Raw genomic sequence first — 21,124 nt, forward strand, 5'->3', positions numbered from 1 at the left:
CTGGGGGGGCTGGAGCACCCCCCCCCCCCCTAATTTTAATCAAAACAGATTTCTGTTACTAGGCCTAATAAATTATTATTAGTCATATCCTGGTTAATTGCCTGTGTCAGTTTGCTCATGCGTGTGGAGAGGGAAAGTAAAAGCCACTTTACTGCATGAAAATGCGCGAAAATGCGTGTGTGCACGATGCGCGTGCAGACGTGCACGTGCACCCCCTACTAAACGTTCAGCATCTCCTATAGCACATAACCCGGTTCTGGTTCTGGCCCAACTGCACTGGTTACCCGTGAAACATAGAATACATTTAAAAATTCTACTGTTCGTTTTTAAAGCCCAAAATGGCCTGGCACCGGAATACATTTGTGACCTGGTTTCTGCCCCATCCAGCCTCCAGGGTACTCAGGTCAACTGCCCCTTGCTGTCCCCTCAACGAGCCAAAAAACCAAAGGCGACCTAAGGGGCCTTCTCAGTAATCGCCCCCAAACTCTGGAATAGTCTCCCACTACACATCAAATCCAGCCCAACCATCGACAGTTTCAAATCCTCCCTAAAAACTCACCTTTTCTCCATTGCCTTCAGCTCCTAGTTCTGTGAAGGTTTTAAACCTTTTTGTAACTGTAATTAGTAATTAGTAGGCTATTTGTGGTTTCATGTATTTTTCTTATATGAAGTATTGCTAAACGTTTATTTTAATTTAGTATTTTACGATTTTTTTGGAAAGCACTTTGGGTCAAATTCTGTTGTTTTTAAATGTGCTGTATAAATAAAGGTGACTTGACTTGACTTGACAACTGTAAATATCTTCCCACGGCCCTGAGCGTGTGCATGTGCGTCGTGCCCGTATGTGCCTATTTTGTTTGGCAATATTTTCATACATTTTTCCCTTCACATATTTTTTTTCTTCTTCTTCCCTGGAGCCAATAAGGAATGGCAGCTATCTGCCGTAGCTTGCCATAATAATACCCAACTGACGCCCCTGAAACTAAATCAAGATGTGCTGTCAAAATCAGCACTGGTGTTGATGTGATCACGTGACTACATTTGACTGAGGGACTGCCATTGGATTTGTTTTTTTAATTTTCGTTTTTCATGTCATATGAAAGCAGGGAATCATGGCTTCAAATTGACATATTGGTTGTTCAGTTTGACCCACCGGTTTTGGAGATATGGCTTATAGAGTAATGTCTGGCAGAGAAACAGCGAGTTGAGTAAACAGGCTTGAAATGTTCACTTCTGTGGTCTCTAACATTACACCTAGCTACACGTTTAAGCATTTATTTCATATTTACATGTCTTCTGTGGTCTCTAACATTACACCTAGCTACATGTTTAAGCATGTATTTCATATTTACATGTCTTCTGTGGTCTCTAACATTACACCTAGCTACATGTTTAAGTATTTATTTCAGCTCTGACATTTGTTTCAGACATGCTCTGAGGCAGCGGTGGCGAACGGTTTGCGGAGCTGTCTTGATATCGGAAGGTCGCTAGTTCGTATCCCCGGACCGGCACGTTAAAATGACCACTGCTGAAGTGCCCTTGGACAAGGCATTGAACCTCTACCATGAAATGTTCTATGAGCAGGGCCTGGCTGTAAACAAGTTATTGAACTTAGTCCAGTTATCGGGTAAACATGGTACCTTTCCTTTCCTTTCCTCTAGTATGTGAAGAGTCTGCCTGTGCAAGAAAAAAAAACATTTTTCTCCTCTGGTGAAAAGCTGGAATTTGCACGATGGCAGGCTCTCAGTCAAATCTGGTCACACGTGTGAAAAGGTTTGAGAACCACTTGGCATAAATCAATCCTCTTCCCACACAAAGAAGGTTCAAAACAAGCCACTGCAAATACCAGCAAGTACCTGCTCTGTCAGGCTTATCAGCAACTGCAGCAGATTAACTCAAGAATATGATCATGTTAAATTAAATACCACAATTGATAGGAGAGACATTTTCTCTGACATTTGGAGACACTCAGGGTTCTCAGATTGACAGAGATTGGCACAGCTCTTCTAGCCAAAAGCCAATATTCACAGTAAAGGCTTTGCAAAACAACTTGTAGTTCAAAATGTCCCCTGGGGAAAGACATAATTACAGTCATGTGCGGACACAAATTTGCATGCATGGCATGCACACACCGACACACTATGTACTGTATATGTATTGTATACGCACACACACAGACACACACAACATTGACGACGCACGCACGCAAGCACACACGCACGTACGCACACACGCACGCACGCACGCACACACGCACGCACGCACACACGCACGCACGCACGCATTTTTGTTTGACTGTACCCTGTACTGATTACATTTCTGTTTGACTGTACCCTGTACTGAATACATTTCTGTTTGACTGTACTGTACTGATTACATTTCTGTTTGACTGTACTGTACTGATTACATTTCTGTTTGACTGTACCCTGTATGATTACATTTCTGCCAATAAAGTATTCAATCAATGCATGGCAATGGCAGAGCAAGTCAGTAGGCTACTCAGTACCGAGGTGGGGGGGCACCTTTCATACATAAATGCAGCTCAAAGTGCTTCACAGGGCAAAACATAAAATAACAATAAAACACAAGCAGATGGTTAAAGTGATAAACATTGGCAAAGAACAAAATAAAAACGTAAAAACATATAAGAAAATTAGAAAATAAAACATAAGTAAACATAAGTTCCACAGTAGGAACGCAGATATTTAAACTCAACTAAAAGCAAGAGTGAAGAGGTGAGTCTTGAGTTGAGATTTAAAAATGTCTACACACTAAACTAAACCCAAGCGTTTAGGTTATAAAGGTTATAAACACTTATTTGTAACACTTTTTAAACGTGTCACAGTGTTTAGATTATAAACAGAAGAACATGTTTAATCGCCCGTAACACATTTTCTTTTTTTTTAACTACATTTTTATCCCACGATTTTGTAACCCAGTTTTCTTTTCAACCAGTGCCAATTATCTAATTTAATCCTGGGCGCTACACTTCCTCTGCCAACCTGGGGGGGGCAGCGGACTGACCTCATGCCTCCTTCTATGCATGAGGAGTCCAAGCTGCTTCTTTTCACCTGACAGAGGGGAATTTCCCCGGCCGGACGTAGCGCGTGGAAGGGACACGTTATTCCGACCAGTTCCTTTCCCCTCCATCAGGCGCCCCGGCTGGCCAGGGGGAGGTAGTTTTAGAGACCAGGATTACGGCATGTTTTTGTGAGGGTATCAACCCTAGGGGACACAGGGAGAACATGCAAACTCCACACAGAAAGGACCTATCGCCAACCCCCACCTCGGGTATGGGCACTGATGACGCGGAGGAGGGAACATGAGGAGGGAACATGCCGCCAGTGCCCACAGTGTCCCCAGCGGGAATCAAACCCAGGACCTTCTAGCTGTGAGGCGACAGCACTACCAACTGTGCCACCGTGCCCCTTCCGTAACACATTTTAAACACATAAACGTGTTTAGTTTTTACAATCAAAGTCAGTCATAGTATAGGTGTTTAGAATTCAAACACTAGGTGTTCTCGTGAGGTGTTTGAGTGAACTCGTGTTCTACTGTATTTTATGACCATTAATAAACATTTGGCATTTTATTATTACACACTGGTGTTTATGTTTTAAACGTGTCACATGTTCCAGGGATTTACAGTGACAGAGGGTGACTGAGCTGGAATGGTACTTTATTCCAGGCCCATAAAAGTATAACCCCTCCCCCGTACGACACAATGCATTATGGTGCGATATAATAATAATACCCCATCAAAGCTTCATGATGTTACATCGCTTAAAACAAACACATCCTCCTTTGGATCTTATACAAGCCTCGGCTATACTGCAGTTTTCTCTCGCACACATTCAAACCATTTGAGAGTTGAGAGTTCAGTGCACACACAGTGGATCACACTTCAACTAGTGAGAGTTCACCACAGTGCACACACAGTGGATCACACTTCAACTAGTGAGAGTTCACCACAGAGCACACACAGTGGATCACACTTCAACTATAGTGAGAGTTCACCACAGTGCACACACAGTGGATCACACTTCAACTAGTGAGAGTTCACCACAGAGCACACACAGTGGATCACACTTCAACTATAGTGAGAGTTCACCACAGTGCACACACAGTGGATCACACTTCAACTAGTGAGAGTTCACCACAGTGCACACACAGTGGATCACACTTCAACTAGTGAGAGTTCACCACAGTGCACACACAGTGGATCACACTTCAACTAGTGAGAGTTCACCACAGTAAACACACAGTGGATCACACTTCAACTAGTGAGAGTTCACCACAGTAAACACACAGTTGATCACACTTCAACTATAGTGAGAGTTCACCACAGAGCACACACAGTGGATCACACTTCAACTATAGTGACAGTTCACCACAGTGCACACACAGTGGATCACACTTCAACTAGTGAGAGTTCACCACAGTGAACACACAGTGGATCACACTTCAACTATAGTGAGAGTTCACCACAGAGCACACACAGTGGATCACACTTCAACTATAGTGAGAGTTCACCACAGTGCACACACAGTGGATCACACTTCAACTAGTGAGAGTTCACCACAGTGCACACACAGTGGATCACACTTCAACTATAGTGACAGTTCACCACAGTGCACACACAGTGGATCACACTACAACTAGTGAGAGTTCACCACAGCACCACAGTGCACGGCAGTGTTGTTTTTGGCAGCAATGTTTTATTTTAAGTTTTAGTCACATTTTAGTCACCATGTTAATAAGAATTGGCACGGCGGCCACACAGTTCCAAGTACAATCACTATCTAAGGGCATAATAATATATAAGGCAGGCTGAGTGAACTTCAATTAATAACATCACATTCTCGCAGGCAGTGACAGTAATAGCAGTACTGTACTGTACTGTAACCCAACCTAACTGTAACTCTAACCTGTTAATGTGTTTCTTTGGGCGGAAAGCTGTTGTTGTTGATGATGATTTTTTACCAGTGTGAGACTTATACAATGCAGAGATAATGCTTTGAGGGTCCATTAACACAATCATTCCCAGGATTCCTTCCAAATAGGAGCTCTGGGGGTGCCGCTGGAAGACATGGCCGCTCTGAACCTTTTTTTTTTTTTTGATTAAACTTGATATCAAACAGCTGCCCATAATAATCAGAGCACACTCTAAGCAACTGCTGTATAGGCCAGCAGAGCTGGGAGATATATGATGATCTGTATACAGTACATTAGATGGTTAATAAAAGGAGCCTTTCTCCCACCGTACAGCCAGTCCTACACAGAGTTCACGGCAGCAACAATTGACAGTTGACACAGACGCAGAGAAGGCTCAAACAAAACAACTCAATTAACCCATTCTGAACAGGAACCCATTTTGGCGTTAGCATCATGTTATGCTTTAGCTATTGAAAAATAGCAGATCTACAAGCTCATAGCGCGCCACCGAGTGGCGCGCTACGAGCTTGTAGGTCTGCTATTTTTGAAAAATCGAAGAGCGACTGACATTTTTAGAATCTGATCTCAGGTGAGAATGGGTTAATCAGACCAGTGTGTGTCCAGTGGAAACCTCGTATGAATCTGATCTCAGGTCAGAATAGAGTAAGGCCAAGTGTGGACAAGGACGGACACACACACACACACACACACACACACACACACACACACACACACACACACACACACACACCGCATGCACACCACATGCACACCGCACGCACACTGCATGCCCACCGCACAGATAAACAGTCTGGTGAGACATATAGGAGGACCCATGATTTGAAGCAAACCACAGTCCTAGAGACCTCTCAGTGTCTGCAATCCCCCCAAGGATCCCCGCACAAGGCAGAGGGTCAGCTAGCCTCCTGTTGACTCTGGCATAAGAGACAATAGCTGGAAGCCTGCAGGAGGAGAGGGGCAGTGATTTGGCCGATCACTTTCTGTGCCGACACGCCAACTGGAGAGTGGTTGGTTTAAGAAGGTTGGAGACCACCTGATGACCTCTCTTCCAGGCCAAGGCTTTATCCATTATAGATGGATTATAATCGCATCTTTGATGTATTTACAAACATCCATAAAAAGCTCAGGTGATCCTGTCTGAGCTATCAAAGCCACTGATCCGAGGGGTGTTCCTGGCTGTTATTCTAACCTGGAGCCTTTACAGCTAAACGTACTGATCCGAGGGCTGTTATTCTAACCTGTACTGGAGCCTTTACAGCTAAACTTACTTTACGTACTGATCCGAGCGGTGTTCCTGGCTGTTATTCTAACCTGGAGCTACACTTACTTCCGAGTCCATGCCAACCTCGCTTCAGTTATTGACTTAAACTAGACCTGTACGACGTGCCCGTCGCAGTCGGCCTACTTGGGAACGATGCAAGTTGGGAACCTAACGATATACGTTGTCATATAGCACCCGTTTTAACTGTCAGCCGGTGTCCCACATGGAGATCTGTGTGTGTGCCTGTGTCGCCCACTGGCAGAGCCTGATTGGTTGAGCCTCAATTGGCTGAGGCAGAGGCTGGAAACCCCCCCCCCCCTTAGATTGCATTTCTGTAGACTTAGATAGCATTTGATACAGACTTATAGCATGTTATGTAGACAGCACTATGATTGCATTGTATGTAGTCATAGCACGTCATAGTACATATGTATAGCATAGTAGTATATATGTATAGTTTCATTATATATATATTCCACTGTTACTTTCTTAGCTTACGCATGTTTCATGATAAATGTTTTTATGTGATGTATTGCCATGCTTTTTTGTTCTTGCTTAATGTAAGTCGCTCTGGATTAAGAGCGTCTGCTAAATGCCTAAATTGTCCTAAATTGTAAATTGAAACCGACTTGATACCGGGCACTGCACTCCCCGTGGGGGTGTGGAGCGTGTGTGTCCAATGTGACGTCAGTCAGTGGGGCGAACACACACGCACACACACGCACACATCACAGACGCAGAGACGACGTGGCACATTTATAGTAGGATTTACTTAACCCATTCTGACCTGAGATCAGATTCTAAAAATGTTTAGATTTTTCAAAAATAGCAGACCTACAAGCTCGTAGCGCGCCACTCGGTGGCGCGCTACGAGCTTGTAGATCTGCTATTTTTCAATAGCTAAAGCATAACATGATGCCAACACCAACATAAGTTCCCGTTCAGAATGGGTTAATATTATTTCTGCTCACATACAACAGTGTACTCACCATCCAGAGACAGCCAGTCGTGTTGTGAGGAAGGCAGGGCAGGAAGGTCACGCGCCTTGTATTCAAACACCACCGAGGAAGAGATGACCTCTCCGCCCATAGCTACCTGCAGCATCACCAGGCCGGTGTCATGGGCTGGACACACACAGAAAGGAAAAGGCTATAACTAAACCCAAGCGTTTAGGTTATAAACTGTTTTAAACACTTTTTAAACGTGTCACAGTGTTTAGATTATAAACAGAAGAACATGTTTAGTCAGTCATATAGGTGTTTAGAATTCAAACACTAGGTGTTCTCGTGAGGTGTTTGAGTGAACTCGTGTTCTACTGTATTTTATGACCATTAATAAACATTTGGCATTTTATTATTACACACATGGTGTTTAGGTTTAAACGCGTCACATGTTCCAGGGATTTACAGTGTATTCCACATGCAGTCTGTCAACCCTAACAATAGTTTGTAAAGTGAAAATCACACCCGTGTGAACTGAGTGGTGCAACTCCCCTCTTCCTCCCTCCTCTCTCTCTCTCTCTCTCTCTCTCTCTCTCTCTCATTAGCAGGCAACAGTGCAGCACGTGCAGCACTATCTCCCTCTCTGTTTGTGGAAAACAGCGCCCCTACTGGTACTAATAGTCATTCTCGTGCTCATGGCCACATACTGGCGCACGGATCGACACGGACATTGCTGTTCCTTGGAGTGGTTGCACCACTCAAACATGCTAATCAATAATGAATTCAAGGGTTAGGGTTAGGGTTAGGGTTAGACTTATAGGCTTAGTGTCCCATACCTGGGCAGTACCAGGGACTTAGGCTTAGTGTCCCATACCTGGGCAGTAGCAGCTATATGGATTTAGGCTTAGTGTCCCATACCTGGGCAGTAGCAGCTATATGGATTTAGGCTTAGTGTCCCATACCTGGGCAGTAGCAGCTATATGGATTTAGGCTTAGTGTCCCATACCTGGGCAGTAGCAGCTATATGGACTTAGGCTTAGTGTCCCATTCCTGGGCAGTAGCAGCTATATGGACTTAGGCTTAGTGTCCCATACCTGGGCAGTAGCAGCTATATGGACTTAGGCTTAGTGTCCCATACCTGGGCAGTAGCAGCGCAGAACTCCAGGCTGGATGAGGGCTGCGGGGACGCTGATGTGGTCAAACAGACAGCTGTACTCACTGCTGGACTCCAACCACGGGCCTGTGATCAGAACCTTCACCCCACCCTGGAGCACGCACGCACGCACGCACGCACGCACGCACGCACGCACGCACGCACGCACGCACGCACACACACACACACACACACACACACACACACACACACACACACACACACACACACACACACACACACACACACACACACACACACACACAATAGGCAATTTACAATTTAGGCATTTAGCAAGAACGGTCTTAATCCACAGTAGGAACAAAAACATCATATAGCCTATACATCAAAATAGTCATCATGAGATATTCCATCAGTGGAATATCTACCCGTATATATAATGAAACTATGCATATATACTATATAATGCCATGTCTACATAAAATGCTATCTCAGTTAGATAAATTGAGCGCCTGTAAGGTCGCCGAGTCCAGGGAAAGTGCTACGGGCCATGATGGAGTCTGAAGAGGTGGGTTTTCAGACTACGGCGGAAGATTGGGAGTGAAGCCCATCACACACCGTCTGCGACCGCCGCGCGTCAAAACAGCCACCTCTATTATTTTCAATGAACCTATCGCACACCGGCGGCGTCCGACGCGCGCTGGCGCCTCGCCTGGCGCCTCGCCTGGCGCGCCGATAGAACCAGTTCTATTTTCCAGGCGGAGCCGGTGTGTGTTGGGCTTTAGTTTGGCACGCACGTGAGCACGCACACACCCGATTAGGGCTGTCACGATTACACATTTAAGTTGCAGATGAATTGTCACACGAATACTTGCGTTTTGGTGTTGAACATTCCATACAGCTATACAATATTGGTGAGTTTAACGTTGTTTAATACAATCAGATATAGGACTTTTCTGTTTGGATGTATTATGTATAATTATACTTTCTGGCCTTGACAGCCAGGAAGTTGTCCTTTGCCACGTTCCTGCATAGAGCGTCGCAGTCCCGCCCCCTGACATGACCACGAGGATTCCCCATGCATTTTTCACATCCACGTTTCAAAAAGTATTTATTTAAAGATCTGTATAAGCCTCAGACAAAGAAGAAAAACAAACGTGTTGGCCTTTTTTTCCTTCTTTCTAATTATTTGTTCGGTCCACAAAATTGGGTTTATTGTCACGAGTTGTCACCATCCGAGTTGGCTTTGTCTGAGGCTTATACAGATCTTTAAATAAATATGTTTTGAAACGTCTGTGTGGAAATATGCTTCTGTGCAAACAAAGCATATTCAGATGCGTTGTGAGAAGAGAGGATTACAGGAGAATAAATGCTGGGCTGTCGCTCTGAACCATTCCCTTCCCCTTGCACAGAAGTGAGTGACAAGTTCAGAAATCAACGCATTAACCAATTTTTTTCATTATCACCCCTTTTTTCATCAGTCATGCATGCGCACGTTCCGTGATCCTATTTATAACAGCAGTCTGCGCTGCATGCGTGCGCACGTTCCGTGCGTGCGTGCAGGGGACAGCAAGGCTCAGGGCAAAAAGTTTTTATATTTTTTATCCCACGATTTTGTAACCCATTTTTCACCCCTGTGTCAATCATCTAATGTGATCCTGGGCTCTACACACCCTCCACCAACCTAGTCCCCTGGGGGACAAGGGGAGAGCAACGGACTTGAACTCATGCTTCCTTCATGCCTGAGTGTCCAAGTTGCTCCTTTACACCTGACAGGGGGGAGTTTCCCTGGTTGGACGTAGCGCGTGGAAGGAACACGTTATTCCAACCAGTTCCTTTCCCCTCCATCAGGCGCCCCGGCTGGCCAGGGGGAGGCAGTATAGAGACCAGGATTAAAAAGTCGTTTCTTTAGTGGTGCCGTTTCAGATTCATATAAAGCGATATAAAATGTATAATCCAGCGACGTAATAACAGTCTCACACTAACCTCGGGATAGGACCATTCCGGGGAGTAGTCCGTCACCCCAAACAGCCTCCCGGGGTCCTGCAGCAGCCCCAGAGGCCCCTCGTGATGCTGCACCTCGGAGCCGCTCGCCGGCCCCACCACGCCCCCCTGCTCCTCACCGCCGCCGCCGCCCCCCGCCCCCACCCCCTCCTGATGGGGCATCAGCACGCCGTTGACGGCCGCGCCCACCCCCCCTCCTCCTCCTCCTCCTCCTCCTCCTCCCCCTCCCCCGCCCTCCACCGAGATGAAGTCGTTGATGAGGTCCGAGAACTGGCTGCCGAACGACGCCTCGAAGCCCTCCAGGCTGATGGCGGCGGTGGCGGCCCCCGCTGCCACGCCGCCACCGGGGGCGCCCGCCCCTGCCGTGGCGGTGGAGACCCCCCCCCCGACCCCCCCCTGGGCGTTGCCGTAGACTAGCGCCCCTTCTATGGCTGCCGCGGCCGCCACTGCCCCCGCGGCGGCGGCGGCCATAGACTGAGGACTGGCCACCTGCACCGAGCCGTTGACCATGCCGTTGCAGAGGATCTCTCCGTCCCCTCCCCCTCCCCCTCCTGCGTCGTCATGGTCGTTGGGCTGAAGGTAGTGCTCCCCCGCCTCGTACACGGGCTTGCTGTGCAGCTCCGTCTTGAGGAGAAGCTCCACCGCTCCTCCTCCTCCGTTCTCCATGGAGCCTTTCTCCACGTCTCCTCCTCCTCCTCCTCCTCCTCCTGCCCTGGAGTGCCCCTCCTCCTCCTCTTCCTGCTGCTGCTGCTGGTGGTGGTGTTGGTGGGGGTGGGGGTGGTGGTGGTGGGACGCCATGGGGAACGAGGGCTCCCCGCCCCCCGCCTGGTGGAGGTGCGAGTCTCCTCCTCCTATAGGGGTGGAAAAGAATATAATATAATGACGATATATATTTTTTTTCAAGCAATATCACGATACATGATATTATCACGATATTCTTTATCACACGGTTTTTAACCACAGAGACAGTGGCCTTGTGGTTAGAGTGGCCGCCCTGAAACTGGGAGGTCGGGGGTTCGATCCCTCAAAGACTGTAAAAATGGGACCCAATGCCTCCTATAGCCTGGCTAATATAAGACAGACTAATATCAACGGCTGATTCGGTCTGGCTTTTAGCCAGGCTAAATGCCTCCCTGCTTGGCACTGAGCATCAATGGGTTGGACTGAGCGGGTCAAATCGACTCCCGAGCGCGGCGCACGCTGCGGCTCACCGCTCCAAGAGATGGGTCAAATGTGGAGAACAAATGTCACGGCGGTAACGTGTGTGACAAATCCTACGACTTTGACTAACAGAACCTAAAAGAGAAGGGGCTGTATTTTGCGTGTCTTAAGTACCAGGTCTTATTCCCTAACTTGAGTAAACTAAAGACCTGGAGGCGTGATCAATGCTCTTTGGCCACTCAGAATAGCCAAATGGCATTGATCACGCCTCCAGGTCTTTAGTTTACTCAAGTTAGGTAATAAGACCTGGTACTTAAGACACGCAAAATACAGCCCCTTCTCTTTTAGGTTCTGTTAGCCCAAAGAGTAACAGAACATTTAGACCAAAAACTAAATAGTCGTTCTATAAAAAGAAATCACAGCTCATTCACTGTATCACGATATATATATATACGATATAAGGCATATTGTGGAGACATTTTTTATCACGATAACGATCATTTATCACCATATCGCCGCCTTACCTCCTCCGTTGGCGAGCGCGGGGGAGTCCGCGGTACCGTGCTGCTGCTGCGTCACGGCGGCCGCCACAGACAGGCCCATGTAGGCTCCTCCCCCTCCCCCTCCTGTGGCCTCCTGGCCAACCACAGACAGGCCCATGTAGGCTCCTCCCCCTCCTCCCGCCGTGGCGTCCTGGCCCACCTCGGGGCTAATCCCGCCGTTCAGAGCCTGCAGCGAGGAGGACGGCGTCTGCTGCGACGCCACGAGGTGGTGGTTGAGGTGGTGGGGGTGGGGGTGGTGGTGGTGGGGGTGGTGGTGGTGCGTGGCGCCCGCGGAGGCTGCAGTGCTCTGGACCGAGGAGGAAGAGGAGGAGGAGGAGGAGGACATGACGGCGCTGAAGTCCATCTGCTCCAGCGTGGTGCTGGGGCTGAGGCCCGTGCTCTCCACCACGTAGCCGCCGCCAACACCGCTACCGCCGCTACCGCCGCCGCCGCCCCCCCCCCGCCCCCACACCCCCCCCACCCGCGGCGGCACTGATGCTGCTGCCGCTGCCGCCGCCGCCAGGGCCCGCCACCAGGGGGCACTCCAGAGACGACACCGCCGCCGTCACCCCGGCCGCCGTCACCACCCCGGCCTCCGTCTTGATGTTGGCGACGAGCAGCGGGTCGTACGCCGCGTAGCCGTTGGAGGAGCGGTGGAGACCGTTGGAGCCGCCGCCGGCCAGGCCTGCATGGCGGGATTACGACATGCACAAGGTTAGTGGAAAGTAACTAAGTGCTAAGTGCTACAATTTTGAGGTAGCCAATTTTTTTACTTTTACTTCACCACATTTATTTGAAAACTTTAGTTTACTAGTTACTACGATTTAGATTTTAGATAGATTTTAATTTTGATTAGAAAACATACATTAACCACTTCCTATACATTTCAGCCATTTGAAAATAGCCGATCTACAAGCAATTTTCACTTCCGTCTTTTTCCTGTTTACTTCCGTCGCACGGCAACCGGAGCGATACAGAGACAGAACACTGTTATGAAACGTTATAATTAAAAAAATACGCTTCATTTTTTTCAAAATATAAAATACGTCAAAAGACGATCTAGGCGGCGAATGAGTGTGTTCTTTTTGCATTGGACATTGGAATGTTAGTTTTTATTAGGCTTCGTAATCACACATTGCACAGGACAAATATGACACATAACTTCAATGATTAATTTAACTTAAATGAAATCAGTGCCGCATTTACATTTTTCTTTATACAAAAATGTACAAAATAGCAGAATTACAAGCTTACAACACATCACACGTGTTGTAAGCTTGTAGATCAGCTATATCTGCCAACATGGAAACGATTTACGATTATGCAAAAACAATTGTGATCTATCTCATATAATAGAGGGTATGCGCATGCTTAAAGTGAGTGGCAAATCGAGTGGCATTGCAAAGTGAGTTAAACATTGTTTAATGTTGTTTAATGCAACCAGATAGGACTTTTCTGTTTGGATTCATGGGCTGTCGAGTCCAAAAAGTAGTTTTTTTGCCACTCAGTGGGCCTTCCTGCATAACTTCCTGGTTTGATGATGATGTCACGCGCATACCCTCTATAGAGCGTCGCAGTCCCGCCACCTCGAGAGACCCGGAAAATAAATCGCCGTTCATTTTCCTCCATAGGCATTTCTTTAAAGTATTTATTTAAAGACGGTTACGCCGTGGACAAAGCCAACTCGGATCGTGACAAATCATGACAATGAACACAATATTTTGGGCCGATCAAAGCATTAGAAAGAAGAAAATAAAGGCAGGCGACAACACTATTTGTGTTCATTGTCATGATTTCTCACGATCCGAGTTGGCTTTGTCCGCGGCGTAACCGTCTATAAATAAATACTTTAAGAAAAGCCTATGAGGAAAAATGCATTGAGATTAATTTCCTGGGCCACTCGTTGTTCTGAAAGGGGGAGGGACTGCGACGCTCTATTGCGATCAGGCGATGATGATGATGATGTAATGATTGTGCCAGGCCCCGCCCCTCTTACCGACATCGTCTCCACCCCCGTTGCAGCCCGCCTCCACCTTGCCCCCGCCGTACGTCTGGCCCTGCTTGGGGTTGTTGAGGAAGCAGTCGGGGTCAAAGTTCATGGTGGTTGTGGTCTCGGGCAGGCTCACGACTCCCCCCACCCCCACCACGCCCACCCCCCCCACCCCTCCCACGCCAGAGGAGGAGGAGGAGGAGTCCAGCGAGCTGGACAGCACCAGCTCACCCCCCTCGCCCACCAGAGCCCCCACCACTCCGCTCCCCCCGACGCCGGGGAACGAGGCGAACCGCTGGACGCCCTCGCCGGGCGCCACAGCCAATAGGATGCCGGCGGCGCTCTCGTGGGCGGCGGCCAGGAGGTGGGTGTGGCCGGCCGAGTAGACGGAGTCTCCGCCCGTCAGCGTGGTGACCTATAGGAACAATCAATGCACAAGGTTACTTCCTGTATGTTAATGACTCTGAGTCCTATAGAGCACCGAAGTCTGACGTCACTTTCAGTAGAGGGCGCCAGTATACAGGTTCATGTATTGTTTTTAGTTGCATTATAATCCCCATAGGGGTATTTTAGATCGCTTCATATAAGAACTATGTTTGAAAAATAAACCGACCACGCCGGCCTTTCTGTCAGGGGGGTGGCTGTGTGTCGTTAATGGTGTTCATTAATATTTGATACAACCAGTTTCTGGAGAAAATTGAATTAATGTGGCCGCAAAAGCCTTGAAACTACATATGAAGGCAATGTCGCTGCTAATATACGTCACGCCCAGCTGTCAACACATTGCGTTCATGAGATTCCTCGTTGACATAAGCTCAGCTGGTGGTGACTCAACTCGTACTAACCACGAAACATTAAATATCAATAAAATTAAAATAAACGTAATTAACATTCAGTTCATGTTGTGAGACAGGCAGATGCAGCCACCCAACTACCCGGAAATGTAGTCTCTGGGTTATTTGACTAGTTTCTAACGCTTATTTTGTTACTCTTTGGGTATATTTGTACATTTCCATCTACCGACAGTGACGTCAGGACTTCGGTGCTCTATTGACCATTTGCAGACCGCAGCCATGTTTCCATCAGAGTTTGGAAGCACTCGTTTTCAGTAAAGCAACGTCCTGCTGCCTCCTGCATTATGTGCTAATTCAAAACAGGTGGTACGCAGGGCAGTTGAGTGATATCTAACGAGCACTTCCAAACTCCAGCAGAAAAAGAATCAGCTGCAAGGACACAAAGTATAGCTCATAACAACATGTCTACAGTGGATTTTTATGAAACAAACACTTTGAGGATAGAAAGAGAATAATTCAAGCTTTCCGTACAGCTGAAATGTTGGTGAGTTTGACGTTGTTTAATACAATCAGATTAGGACTTTTCTGTTTACAATTTACAATTTAGGCATTTAACAGACGCTCTTAATCCAGAGCGACTTACATTAAGCAAGAACAAAAAGCATGGGAATACATCACAAAAAAGCATTTATCATAAAACATGCGTAAGCTAAGAAAGTAACAGTGGGATATCTATATTATGAGACTATACATATAAACTATATATATATATACTACTATGCTATACATATGTACTATGGCGTGATATGACTATATACAATGCAATTATAGTGCTGTCTACATAACATGCTATAAGTCTGTATCAGATGCTATCTAAGTCTACAGAAATGCTATCTAAGGGGGTAGGGTAAGTGCTATGGGCCATGATGGAGTCTGAAAAGGTGGGTTTTCAGACTACGGCGGAAGATTGGGAGTGATGCTGCAGTTCTGACTGCAATGGGAAGTGCATTCCACAGTTTTGGAGCCAGAAGGGAGAAGAGTTTGGGACGTGTGGAGCGTTGTCCCGGCGTTTTTAGTGAGGGTACTTCCAGCTTCCCTGCGTTGGCTGATCTGAGTGCGCGGGAGGGTTTGTAGGGTTCAATCATACTTGCAAGATATGGGAGAGCCATACCTTTGGTTGCTTTGAATGCCAGCATCAGAGTTTTGTATTCTGTACGGGCAGCGACCGGGAGCCAGTGGAGGGAGCGGAGCAGGGGGGAGACATGTGAGAATTTTGGCTGGTTGAAGACCAAGCGAGCTGCGGCATTTTGGATCAGCTGGAGAGGCTTAAGTGCACATGCTGGTAGGCCAGTAAGGAGGGAGTTACAATAGTCGAGTTTTGACAAGACTGTTGTCTGGATTAGGAGCTGGGCTGATTCCTGGGTGAGGAACGGTCTAATTCGTCGTATGTTATAGAGTGTGAACCTACAGGATCGAGTGACAGCTGTGATGTGAGCTGTTTGGATGAATGGGCTGTCTATGGGAAGTTGCACCTTGTTAGCACCTTGCCATTAACGTATATGGTATGGCCGCGGTCTGCATATGGAGAATAGCTTGAACACAAGGACTTAGTGTATCTGATGTTAAACCACCAAACCTAAAAATAATAAGGTAGAATAGGCCAGTCAATCTAAGGTTTGATCCAAAATAAATTGCAATAGTAATCGTTCAAGGTTTTTTATGATCCTTAGGGCTGTATTTTGCGTGTCTTACGTACCAGGTCTTATTCCCTAACTTGAGTAAACTAAAGACCTGGAGGCGTGATCAATGCCATTTGGCTATTCTGAGTGGCCAAAGAGCATTGATCACGCCTCCAGGTCTTTAGTTTACTCAAGTTAGGGCATAAGACCTGGTACTTAAGACACGCAAAATACAGCCGTTAGGGTTCAAATAACATATTAAAAGTTGTGGATCATGGTCAATTCAGGGGTTGAAATTTCCGGCATACCATTAAAAACCATTTACATTTTTAATTACCGGTATGCTTTAAGTAGCATCAAAATGTGACGAGGTCATCACAAATGTGATGAGGTCATCACAAATGTGACGAGGTCATCAAGTGGCTATGGCCGAATTTAGCCAAAACCAAACCAAACCAAAACCAAAATCAAAAACAAACTCACCTCCGACATGAAGACGGCGGCGCTCTGATGTGACGACGCCAGGCCGCCCCCCATGGCGGCCAGGTGGGCGTGGGGGCTTTCGGCCATGTCACTGCTGGCGATGGACAGCGGCGAGCTCTGGGTGGTGTCGGGCAGCTCCGCCTGGCTGGCCGAGGTGGAGGAGCTGACCTCCATGCTGCTCTGGGGGAGCAGGGAGGGTTTGGCGTTGGACGCTATCCTGCCGTTCCTCCTCTCCGCTCCTCCTCCCCCTCCTCGACTCCTAGCCCCTCCCCCGGCGTTGGCGGCGGCGGGGGGGAGACCCCCCGTCTCCGTCTGTCCCTCGGACACGTCGCTGTTCTGGACCTCGGCGCCGTCCCCCGTCGTCCCCCCGCCGGCCCCCCGCTGGCCCCCCGCCGCCCCCGTCCCGGTGGCGGTGGGGGGGACCGCCCCGCCGGCCCCGCCCCCCGGCTCCTGTTTGGAGGAGATGATGCGCTGCTTGACGCTGGAACATTTCTGATGCAGGCTGCTCCCGGCGCCTGTAGGGGGCAACGTCACACAACAACCACTTCAGCAGGAAGCACTCGCAAGGTTTTACTTAGACGTAGCCTCAGTACCCACCCAGGCTTTTATTTTCTTAAACGTAGCCTCGGTACCCAGGCTTTTATTTTCTTAAACGTAGCCTCGGTACCCAGGCTTTTATTTTCTTAAACGTAGCCTCGGTACCCAGGCTTTTATTTTCTTAAACGTAGCCTCGGTACCCAGGCTTTTATTTTCTAAAACGTAGCCTCGGTACCCAGGCTTTTATTTTCTTATCTACAAGCAAAAAATGCGTCACATTGCGAGTCACGACACATTGTGAGCTTGTTGCCCATTTTCAAATTGCCAAAATGTAGGCCTACTTAGGGCTGAAGTGATGTATGTTTTGTGATGATAATCTATAAAGTAAATAAAGTTTTCAAATAATTGTAATTGGAAGTAGCCTACAGCACAAAAAACTAAAAATGTACTCAAGTACTTGAGTAAATGTACTGGCTGTGAATCTATATTTTGTCCTTCCCCCCTCCCCCCACCACCCACCCCTTTTTCCCCTCACTGTATATGATTATTTTCCCTTTTTACCTTTATGATGAAATCCTGTTCTGTTCTTTGACTATATAGAAGTGTCTATTTATATACGTCTCTAAATGTTTTGATGAATTGAACAAGGTGGACCCTCTTGTAAACAAGAGTAATGCTTAATTGGGTCGTCCACTCACAGTTAACAGTCTTTGCATTGAGTTTGTGCTTGAAATGTACTGTAATTCTGCAAACTGTTAATACATACTTCAATCAATCAATCAAAAAGCCTGGCTTTACAGAGCCTGTGTCTATTAGCACCCTCTAGTGTTCAAAAGGTTGAACTATATGAAAGACCCCAGCTGGTTATGTCTGATGAGGGCTTTTAACACTAGGAAGTCTGAAAAAATTTCACTACTACTCAGTCTGACTATTCCCAATCGACCGCTCTCCCCCTTAGCCTGGACATTTCCGCATTTAGCTGAAAACGGGCTTAGTAGCCTACTATTATATTTGATTGATTGTGCCAAAGAATCGCGTCGGGTCAAACCGGCCATGCAAACGAAAAATTATATAAATATATATAAAGTTATATATTGTCATTTTTATATAGAGGGGGAAACATTATAGGCTACGCGTGTTATCGATGTAATTAATATATATTTGATTGATTGTGCCAAATAATCGCCTAGTTAGCTGTGTTGTGTGTAGTTGTGTGTTCTTTTTTTTCCCTCCACCCCTCTTTTCTTTCAATCATAACTCGCTCATTTTTTGCTCATTTAAAAAAACTCAAAATACCATGTAAACTACGACATTTGGTCTTTCATTTGGTATATAGATCGGTTATGTAGGCCCTATCTACGAAACGGTATCAAGTGAAAAGGAAATGTCGGGAAATCGGTTTATTGTGTAAAAGATTGGATACGTCTTTTCAAATACGGCCGTTAGTACTGTTAATTCAACATCCGGTGAGGAGAGGATACGGATCGTGTATGTATTGTGTATAGAAATCAGCGCATACAGTGGGTGGGCTTTAGACCGGATGTAAGCCTTGCACACTAGCAATAGCAGCAGCATTTGAGAGAGGGAGGAGGAAAAAAAAGAATTGCCTTGCGTGCAGGGCAGGCACACTTGCAGATCAGGTCCACGTCGCTTGCAGAAAGAACGGTTCTTTTGACTGACAAAACATTTAGAGGTTCGGGAGGTCTATCTGGTTGTAATTATTTCAAACACTTTTTATTTTGTATCGCGCATCGGCAAGCATTCTCGCTTCATGGAAAGTAAATGTCGGTCGAGTCTAACCGAGCATTCAATAATAATAATAATAATAATAATAATAATAATAATAATAACAATGATAATAATTATTGTATTCATATTCCTATTATCTTATCAAAATAATAAACAAATTCCAAGTTAATTAACCAGCCAAACGTATATGATTTAATTCGTTGGACATGGAATGCAGGCTTGAACAATGCCGTCTCCAGCTGTCTGAGGTGACAGACGAGTGGGGGAGAAAGGGGGACAGCGGTCGATTGTGCCGATATAGTCAGACTGAGTAAGAGATATATGCCTAAAAACATATTTACAAAACGTTTCAAATGGGGGAAAAAACAGAGATGATTTCAATCGAATATTTAGACAAAGTCATGCAAGGGGAACTTTCCCTGGACTCCATGGGCTAAGAAAATAAATGTTGAAATCTCAAATTCGGTCAGAACGGCTGCTCAGACTTCCTAGTGTTAAAGCAGAAAATAAGAAAACAATCACACCTGTGTCAACCGAGTGGTGCAACTCCCCTCTCTCCCCCCCCCCCTCCTCTCTCTCTCTCTCTCTCTCTCTCATCAATGAACCTAGACAGTCAGCAGTTGGATTTGCGTCCAGCAGGTGGCAGCCATGTCACATACTTCTGTCGTTCCAATTTCACGCATGCGCACACCACTCGTGCTCTTGACTGATACACACATGATACGGACATTCCTGGTTGTAGGAGTGGTTGCACCACTCAAAAACTGTTACACTGTTTTCACAATTCAATCAAAGAGAACCAATGTGCAGCATACAAATCACCTCATCCTCTAAGAACTCTCCCTCTGTGGGCTTCAAAGAGTTGAAGAATGTAAACTAGCTCTCTCTTCATCTCAAAGAGTTGAAGAATGTAAACTAGCATCTCTCTTCATCTCAAAGAGTTGAAGAATGTAAACTAGCTCTCTCTTCATCTCAAAGAGTTGAAGAATGTAAACTAGCTCTCTCTTCATCTCAAAGAGTTGAAGAATGTAAACTAGCTCTCTCTTCATCTCAAAGAGTTGAAGAATGTAAACTAGCATCTCTCTTCATCTCAAAGAGTTGAATGTAAACTATCATCTCTCTTCATCTCAGAGAGTTGAAGAATGTAAACTAGCATCTCTCTTCATCTCAAAGAATTGAAGAATGTAAACTAGCATCTCTCTTCATCTCAAAGAGTTGAAGAATGTAAACTAGCATCTCTCTTCATCTCAAAGAGTTGAAGAATGTAAACTAGCTCTCTTTGGGGCAGCGGTGGACGAACGGTTTGCGGAGCGGTCTTAATATCGGAAGGTCGCTAGTTCGTATCCCCGGACCGGCACGTTAAAATTACCACCGCTGATGTGCCCTTGGACAAGGCATTGAACCCCTACCATGAAATGTTCTATGAGCAGGGCCTGGCTGTAAACAAGTTCTTGAGCTTAGTCCAGTTACCCTGGGTAAACATGGTACCTTTCCTTTCCTTTCTCTTCATCTCAAAGAGTTGAAGAATGTAAACTAGCTCCCTCTTCATCTCAGAATCAATAAGCTATTAGGTTTCAGTGAGGCTATCCTCATTCCACAACTGTTCTTCCAAAACACTTCAAAATGACGTGTCAACAAAGAGATAACACTACGTGTATGCGCGCGCGCGTGTGTGTGTGTGTGTCTCTCTCTCTCTCTCTCGCCCCCTCTCCCCCCTCTCTCTCTGTCTCTCAAATTAAAATGCAAAGGAGCTTTATTGGCACGAGAAAACGTACGTTTACATTGCCAAAGCAAACGTGGAACAAGACAATCAAGATAAAACAATGTATGTACAAAATAAATATTGGATAGGAATAAAATAAAATAAAGGTACAGAGCTGTGTTACTCTCTCTCTGTCTCTCTCCCCCCCCCT

At 46.5% G+C, this 21,124-nt stretch overlaps 1 protein-coding gene across 1 annotated transcript in view; it reads right to left on the reverse strand.

Annotated features, from left to right (window-relative positions):
• The window catches only part of LOC310862942 (calmodulin-binding transcription activator 1-like), a gene marked incomplete at both ends in the record, with an annotated part of 95,458 nt that overhangs the window by 37,849 nt on the left and 36,485 nt on the right, over nt 1–21,124 (reverse strand). Inside the window, 9 exons of the mRNA XM_083771065.1 lie at nt 7,207–7,341; nt 8,297–8,423; nt 10,259–10,974; nt 11,962–12,190; nt 12,293–12,429; nt 12,461–12,664; nt 13,976–14,119; nt 14,153–14,384; nt 16,926–17,440. Coding sequence (XP_083627191.1) covers nt 7,207–7,341; nt 8,297–8,423; nt 10,259–10,974; nt 11,962–12,190; nt 12,293–12,429; nt 12,461–12,664; nt 13,976–14,119; nt 14,153–14,384; nt 16,926–17,440 — 2,439 coding nt within the window. The remainder of the gene's footprint in view (nt 1–7,206; nt 7,342–8,296; nt 8,424–10,258; nt 10,975–11,961; nt 12,191–12,292; nt 12,430–12,460; nt 12,665–13,975; nt 14,120–14,152; nt 14,385–16,925; nt 17,441–21,124) is intronic.

The sequence above is a fragment of the Protomyctophum parallelum genome (assembly GCF_964188405.1).
Source record: "Protomyctophum parallelum genome assembly, chromosome: 8".
In the NCBI taxonomy this organism is placed as follows: Eukaryota; Metazoa; Chordata; class Actinopteri; order Myctophiformes; family Myctophidae; genus Protomyctophum; species Protomyctophum parallelum.